The 8,539-nt window shown below is 32.5% G+C and overlaps 1 protein-coding gene across 3 annotated transcripts; it reads left to right on the top strand.

Moving 5' to 3' along the window:
• The first annotated feature begins 6,821 nt into the window (after positions 1-6,821).
• Positions 6,822-7,864, top strand: LOC142229811 (uncharacterized). 3 transcript variants are annotated; one of them, XM_075300390.1, is made up of 2 exons: positions 6,822-6,974; positions 7,041-7,864. In XM_075300390.1, the coding sequence occupies exon 2, from the start codon at positions 7,046-7,048 to the stop codon at positions 7,733-7,735; it is 690 nt and encodes a 229-aa protein (XP_075156505.1). In that variant the 5' UTR covers positions 6,822-6,974; positions 7,041-7,045; the 3' UTR covers positions 7,736-7,864. The 3 variants fall into 3 exon arrangements, with proteins under 3 accessions (XP_075156505.1, XP_075156504.1, XP_075156506.1); XM_075300389.1 differs by having other exon boundaries at positions 6,830-6,978; XM_075300391.1 differs by having other exon boundaries at positions 6,835-6,963.
• Positions 7,865-8,539: the final 675 nt, after the last annotated feature.

Genomic DNA, 8,539 nt, shown 5'->3' with positions numbered 1-8,539 from the left:
AAAATGCTTTCAAAATTTTAATTCTCTAGAGAATGTTGTCAAAATTTTAATTCTATTCAAAATTTTGTCAAAATTTTAATTCTATTGAAAATTTTGTCAAAATGCTATTTCTATAGAAAATCTTGTCAAAATTTTATTTCTATAGAAAATGTTGTCAAAATTTTGTTTCTATAGAAAATTTTGACAAAATTTTATTTCTATAGAAAATGTTGACAAACTTTTATTTCTATACATTTTTTTTTTTTAAATTTTATTTCTATAGAAAATTTTGTCCAAGTTTTACTTCTGTAGAAAATGTTGTCAAAATTTTATTTCTATAGAAACTTTTATCAAAATTCTATTTCTATAGATAATTTTGTCAAACTTAATTATATACGCATTTAATAGATTATGGATGTCAGTCTTCAGTAGAAGTTTCTACGCAATCCATGGTGGAGGGTACATAAGCTTCTGTCTGGCCGAACTTATGGCCGTATATACTTGTTAATTTTAAAACAGTATGACAATTCCTATTGTTTGTTTACTTGAATTGTCTAGCTAAGCTAATCAAAATACTTGGCTAGATATCCCATTTTAGTGTCTCCCAGAGTATGCTAATAATTTAGCCATGCTTTAAGTACCTATTCATTATGGGGTGTAAATTAGATGACACGTTTCCAAATCGTATTGGGAAATTCATTGACGTCACGTGACTCTCCAAGTCTCGTGAATTGCACTTTTAACAAATTTGTTTAATTTCTTTTGTTTTGCAAATTGTCTGATAATGACTGAAATAAATATTTAATGATGCCTATCTGGGTATGAATTTGTTGTTAGTATCAATGTGTGTTAATCAAATGTGAAACAAGTGTAAATGGAACGCAATTATTATTATTTTTATACCCACCACCATAGAATGGTGACGGGGGTATAATAAGTTTGTCATTCCGTTTGTAACACATCGAAATATCGATTTCCGACTATATAAAGTATATATATTCTTGATCAGGGAGAAATTCTAAGACGATATAACGATGTCTGTCCGGCTGTCTGTCTGTTGTAATCACGCTACAGTCTTCAATAATGAAGCAATCGTGCTGAAATTTTGCACAAACTCGTCTTTTGTCTGCAGGCAGGTCAAGTTCGAAGATGGGCTATATCGGTCCAGGTTTTGATATAGTCCCCATATAAACCGACCTCCCGATTTGGGGTCTTGGGCTTATAGAAATCGTAGTTTTTATCCAATTTGCCTGAAATTGGAAATCTAGAGGTATTGTAGGACCACAAATACGTGTGCCAAAAATTGTGAGTATCGATCCATATTTTGGTATAGCCCCCATATAGACCGATCTCCCGATTTTATTTCTTGGGCTTATAGAAAGTGCAGTTTTTATCCAATTTGCCTGAAATTTGAAATCTAGAGGTATTTTATAACCATAAAGAGGTGTGCCAAAAATGGTGAGTATCGGTCCATGTTTTGGTATAGCCCCCATATAGACCAATCTCCCGATTTTACTTCTTGGGCTTATAGAAAGTGCAGTTTTTATCCAATTTGTCTGAAATTTGAAATCTAGAGGTATTTTATGACCATAAAGAGGTGTGCCAAAAATGGTGAGTATCGGTCCATGTTTTGGTATAGCCCCATATAGACCAATCTCCCGATTTTACTTCTTGGGCTTATAGAAAGTGCAGTTTTTATCCAATTTGTCTGAAATTTGAAATCTAGAGGTATTTTATGACCATAAAGAGGTGTGCCAAAAATGGTGAGCATCGGTCCATGTTTTGGTATGGTGCCCATATAAACCGACCTCCCGATTTAGGGTCTTGGGCTTATAGAAACCGTAGTTTTTATCCAATTTGCCTGAAATTGGAAATCTATATGTATTTTAGGACCTAAAAGAGGTGTGCCGAAAATAATGAATATCGGTCCATATTTTGGTATAGCCCACATATAGACCGATTTCCCGATTTTACTTCTTAGGCTTCTAGAATCCAAAGTTTTTATCCAATTTGCCTGAAATTGGAAATCTAGAGTTATTTCCGGGCCATAAAGAGGTGTGCCGAAAACGGTGAGTATCGGTCCATATTTTAGTATAGCCCCCATAAGAACGATTTCCAGATTTAACTCCTTGGGTTTCTAGAAACCGCAGTTTTTATCTGATTTGCCTGAAATTCTAAATATTCTGGTATTTGAGGCTCACAAAAACGTGTATCGGATTAAGTTTTTATCGGTCCATTTGGTAATGCCTCCATATAGACCGACTTCACTTCTTGAGGGTGTAGAAGGCGCACTGATCATGAAAATTGCTTGAAACTCAATGTAAAATTTCCAAATTTTACTTCTCGGGTGAAAATCTACAGATTTAAGATTTCAAATCAAGACGTTATTTTATAATTTTCTTGCACACTTACAAGAGATGTTAATAATTCCTCTAAAACTCAAACAAAAATGGTTTTAATAAATCCGGAATCTGATATAGTCCTCATAGGTGAAATCTTTAAATTTATCTTCCGGAAGTGTCAAAGGAAACTTCAAAGGAAACCCTAATATTTGGTTCATGGTGGTGGGTATTTAAGATTCGGCCCGGCCGAACTTACTGCTGTATATACTTGTTTTTTAATATTATGGAATTTCATGATGCCTTATTAGAACTCTCTTCGTTTTTGAGAATGATAAAGAAAGCAAAACAAATAAAGAAACAGAATTTAAACAATAACATTGTAAACATGTTAAGATAATGAGTATTTTATCTCGGATGATTACTCACGTGAATTTTTTCATTTAATCTTTTTAAAAATATAGCTTATACTGCAAATCACAGTGGTTTAAGAGGGAAACAAGTAAATAAAGCTAAAGTGGGGCGGGGCCGACTATATTATACCCTGCACAACTTTGTACACACTAAAAAATAAAATATGAATTTGCACATAAATTTGTACATTTTTTATAAATCTATGGACTTTTTCATAAAAAATGTGTACACTTACATAATATATTGTTTTCGTAAATACTTGTTATGAAATTATGAATTTTTAGGGATACATACATTTTTTATGGGTTCATACATTTTGACCAATTATACAAGCATTAAGAATCAGGAGACAAAATCTAAAAGAAAAGTTACATGTATTCTAAAAGAAAAGTCATTTATAATATTAAAAATTCCATTCATATTATGTACACTGTTAGAAAAATATGTTTTTCATATGTTCCGATATAAACAAAATGTATTTCGGGCACAATTTTTAAACACAATATATTTAAGTGCCAACATGTAATGTTCCTAAACTAACACTAAATGTTTGGGACACATATTTTAATATGTTAAAATATATTATGTTTGGGGCATGAATGTTTCATAAAAATAATATGTGTGAATGTAAACATATATAAATTTACAAATTTCGAGTAAACATATATATGTTTACAATTTCTGTGAAACGGTTGTATGTTGTTTCGGAAAACTGCTTTATGATAAGGCCAAAAATTTGATATGCTTAAGTCTAAATATTATTTAATTTGAAAATTAGAATGAGTATTCGGAGTAAAGAGAATAGACATTCGGAACCAAGAGCATAGAGATTTGAGCATGTGTTTTCGCCTTGAGAGGAGAATTTTATGTATGTGTGGACAAGGGTTTTGTTTATCATTTTGGCATTATGGACACACATTTTTTAACGGCCTTAAAGGTAAAAATGAAATTAAGTACAAAATAAGTTTTAAAGGCATTTAAAATGGTATTAAATGCAAGTAAATAACGGTTCACTTCTAAATAAATGTATGTGTACATTATAAAATTATTTATGTATGTTTATACTCTTCTTTTGTTAGAGTTTTTGATTTTCTTCCAAAATTTCAAACTTTTATACCAAAAACAGTTTTTTGTTATAAAATTGTTATTTTTGCAAAAAAATAATAATATTTTATTCAAAAGCCATTTCGTTTATATCAAGCACTGTTTCTGGCTGTAAATCTTTAATAACCCACATTTCGAAGTTTCATTATAAAAAATTTAATATAGTATAAATGTCTAAATTACAAAAAACAAAAAAATGGTTCGGTCGGAGCAGGAATTGAACCCACGACCCTTTGCATGCAAGGCAGACATGCTAACCACTGCTCCACGTTGCCAACACATGTATGTTTCTTTTAAACAATGTTATGTTTGCATGGGCTCGTGGGCGCTGCAAACTATGCTATATAAATGTAACTTATAACGATAATCGTCTACTGGTGACTATAACTGCTACGTAACAGTCCAGCCGAAAGGTAAAATTTAAAAAAAATTATAAAATTGAATAATCTCTTCAACATTATTTGTATTACAGAAAAAGGTACCAAAATCTAAAAATTTCGTGGAAGTTAAAATTGGGGAAAATTATTCCAAGCATATAATATTTTTGGGCTCAAAATGCTTCCAAACATAAAATATGTTCACATAAAACAAACATATTAATGTTTCGGTAGTATCCAATAATATATGTGCTTCCTGCAAAATATGTTTGGAACATGTGTTAGAGAAGCGATTTTTTTTTGAGGGTGTATACATTCGTAGTCAATGGAAACCTGTATTTTTTTATTTTATGAATTGTTTTCATATAATTTATGAATCCCGTGTTTGGAAAATTTTTGTGAACACTATTCATAAAATAAATGTATAATTTTTTTGTATGTATGTGGGGGCAAAACATGGACGAATATAAGCCAAATTTGGCACAAGTCGTTGTAGACCTAAATTTCTAATTTCAGCAAATAGGGTAAAAATTGCAGTGTCTAGAAACCCAAAAAGTCAAATTGGGAGATCAGTTTATATGTATATAAACATGGATCGATACACACTATATTTGGCTCACCAATTTATGGTCCTAAAACTCCCCCCCACATCTGGAGATCGATCTATATGGGGGTTATACCAAAACAATATAAACCCTATTCGGCACACCTAGTTTTGGGCTCCGTGAAATAAGCCCCCAAGAAATAAGGCCCCAAAATGAAAATGAAATATTGACCCAAATTTTGGGATTTTGTTTCGTAAGGAAATAAAGGCTCAATTTGAGTATGCGCTACAATGAATCAAGAATCATGAAATAGGGTCCCATGTGGATTTATTTCATTTAATGGTCATGGAGAAAAAAATATGATATAACAACTAGTTCAATCTTGGATTTAGTAAATATTTCATTACTTTAAATCTTCATATACTATAAAATTAAACCTCCCAAAAGAGGACACCCTCGATCGCCTTTACTTTCTTCCCCCAAACAAAAATCCAGTATAAAAGTTGGGAAATAACGCCACGTAGGGATTGTAATTTTAATTGGAAAAAATTTAATAGGACTATGTGGTCGACATTTAAATGATTTTTATTGGCAGAAAATAATATAAACAAAAGACTATTAAAACATTCTTTTAAATGTCGACCACATAGTTCTACAAAAAAAAAAATGAAAATTCTTTTTGGGAAGTGAAGGTGTCAGTTTTTCTAATTACTCAGACTTACACTGGGAAATAAGCAGTGATACTGCACTTTTCATTGCATATTCATAGTTAGTTAGCTCAAATATCCGGTTCAATTTCTATATAGCACGAGTATTAAAATGATACAGCATTTTAAAATACATAAATTTTTTAAAATTCATAATTTTGGGGCTCATTTTCCTACAATCAAAATATTTTATGAAAATGAACCCCAATTTTTTCTTTGGGGCCCATGTTCATGGTATTTGTATTCATAACGAAAAAGGACCCAAATATAGTTGTTTTTATTTTCAATATAATAGTTTGGGGCTTTATTTCATTTCCATTTATGGGGCTTTTTTTTCTTGGGGGCTTATTTACTGAAGCCTTATAATATATATACACCGATACACAAAAAAATCTGATTCAATCACAAAATTTATTATACCCTCCACCATAGGACAGGGGGTATATTAACTTTGTTATTCAGTTTGTAACACATCGAAATATTGCTCTAAGGCCCCATAAAGTGTATATATTCTGGGTAGTGATGAAATTCTGAGTTGATCTAAGTATGTCCGTCCGTCCGTATGTTGAAATCACGCGAACTTCCCAACAAAACAAGCTATCGACTTGAAACTTGACACAAGTAGTTGTTATTGATATAGGTCGGATGGTATTGCAAATGGGCCATATAAACGGACCCCCAGTTTTGGATTGCGGAGCCTTTAAGAGAAGCATATTTCAGCCGATCTGGCTAAAATTTGGTACATAGTGTTGGTATACGGTCTCTAACAACCATGCAAAAATTGGCCCACATCGGTCCATAATTATATAGCCCCCATATAAACCGATCCCCAGATTTGGCTTGCGGAGTCTCAAAGAGAAGCATATTTCATACGATCTGGCTAAAATTTGGTAAATAGTGTTGGTATACGGTCTCTAACAACCATGCAAAACTTGGCCTACATCGGTCCATAATTATATATAGCCCCCATATAAACCTATCCCCAGATTTGGCTTGCGGAGTCTCAAAGAGAAGCAAATTTCATCCGATCTGGCTGAAATTTGGTACATGATGTTGGTATATGGTATCTAACAACCATGCAAAAATTGATCCACATCGGTTCATAATCATTGACTTAATGTTTCTGGTTTGATTAAAAGGTTAATAGTAACAATTAATTTTTTAATTGAAAAAGTTTTCAACTTCAATCAACTTGGAAATATTTTGGTAAAATATTTTTTTCTGTCTATTTCATCGTGATGATGGTATAAAAGCTGCATATATAGAGAAGTCATCTTTGTAGAGAGTTCCCTGTTTTTGCTTAAATATTTCAAATGGCAACACTGATAATAAATGCAAGCTTTTGTGCAGTAATAACAGTGAAAGCTTTTTACTGAACCATTCGATGAATCAGTTGAACTTAAAACATTCGTGATCTAGCATACCCCCATGGGTGGCTCGGAATTTATTCAAAATCGAAGTAAACAAAGATAAAGCCAAATAAAGAAAAAAAATATCGGTACATCCCCAGCAAGTAACACAAAGAATTTTTGCTTTCCAAAGTAAATAATAATAACAATCAAATTCTACTTACAGACAAAATGTCTCATAGCCAACAAAATCTGGTTAAAATTGATGATGATACCATGATGGAATCACAACCGAGTACTTCAGGCCAAGCTCCTTCCAATGACTGTTGTGGACCCCATGATTTAATGGTGAAATGGCATAAAGCCTTGAAAAGTGCAAGTGAGGCCCAACGTTTGCTACAAGAAGTCATGGATGCATTAGCCTCTGGAATGCAAACCCATAAGGGGAAATTCAAAAAGCAAAAGAAAGAGAAACGTCTAAAAAAAGATAAAAAATGTAAAAAATCCAAGAATAAAAAAAAGAAAAATCATCTAGATAAAAATGATGAATGTTGCCAGCCGCAATTAGAATCACCTATGTATGAAGGCGGAAAGAATGCGGCAACTAGTAATGCAAGTTCCAGCTCAAGTTCTAGTTCCACTTCAAGCTCAAGCTCAAGTGATTCCAGTGACCATGAACATGATTGTCCATGCAGCGGACCATCACATCATGGTCATCTCCATCATGGTGGTTGTCATCACCATCATCATGGCGGTCGTTCACACTCTCATGGTCATAATCGGAGACGTTCTCGTAGCCGATCTCGTGATGGTTCCCATGGACAAACTTCAGGACCATATCATGGACACTTACCATCTGAGGCGGGTGGTTCATCTACACGTACAATAGAGGAAACCTTACCAGCAGTTCTTAAATTTTAAGCGATTTTAAATTTCTCAATGTGTGTGTGTTTTTTTTTATTAATTTGAGATCATTTTATATTATATTTATTAATATAATTGATTATCAATATAATTTGAATTAATCTAAATATAATTAACATAATATAATTTTGATGAAATTTTAGTGCAATATGTCCCAGCAAAAAAAGGGCTTCCAAAAAAGTAGTTTGGATCCCCAATCTGTAATTCTGAAGTAGTGCAAACTTGGATCATCTCCAATGAATTTTACATGGGCTTGTCATAGGACGGAAGTACTCCCTTCTTAGATCCTTTGAATTGCTTTACAAGTTGTGCCCTGAAAGTTCATTTCAATGAAGAAATTTAAAAAAGCGAAAAAAAAATTTCAACCAATTTCACTTTTTTTTCATCCATATTTTTTATTACACTGTTATTTTCCTATTATTATAACTTTTACAATTTGATAAAACTTTTTCGCTCCGACCAGGGGTTGAACCTGAATTTGTTGGCACATAACAGAACGCCTTAGCACACTCAACCACAAACGCTATTGAACGCAAATCGTCGAAACGTCAATTCAAATGTTTGTGATATGATCGTAGTACGACGCCAAGGAATAACATTCTAACTGCTTCTCGAGATGTTCTTTATTAGTATGAACGAAAAAAAGGAACGCAAGTTCAAATCTCACCAGCGGCAATTTTTCATCAAATATTTTTCTAATTTTTTTTTTTTTTTTTTATGTTATACATCGTTTTAATTTTTTCTTATTTTCGGCATATAATTTCGTATAAATATATTTTTATACCCTCCACCATAGGATGG

The sequence above is a fragment of the Haematobia irritans genome, chromosome 3 (genome assembly GCF_050003625.1).
Source record: "Haematobia irritans isolate KBUSLIRL chromosome 3, ASM5000362v1, whole genome shotgun sequence".
Classification (NCBI taxonomy): Eukaryota; Metazoa; Arthropoda; class Insecta; order Diptera; family Muscidae; genus Haematobia; species Haematobia irritans.
The sequence above is the reverse complement of the archived record's forward strand: the minus strand, read 5'-3'. Positions and strand labels throughout refer to the sequence as shown.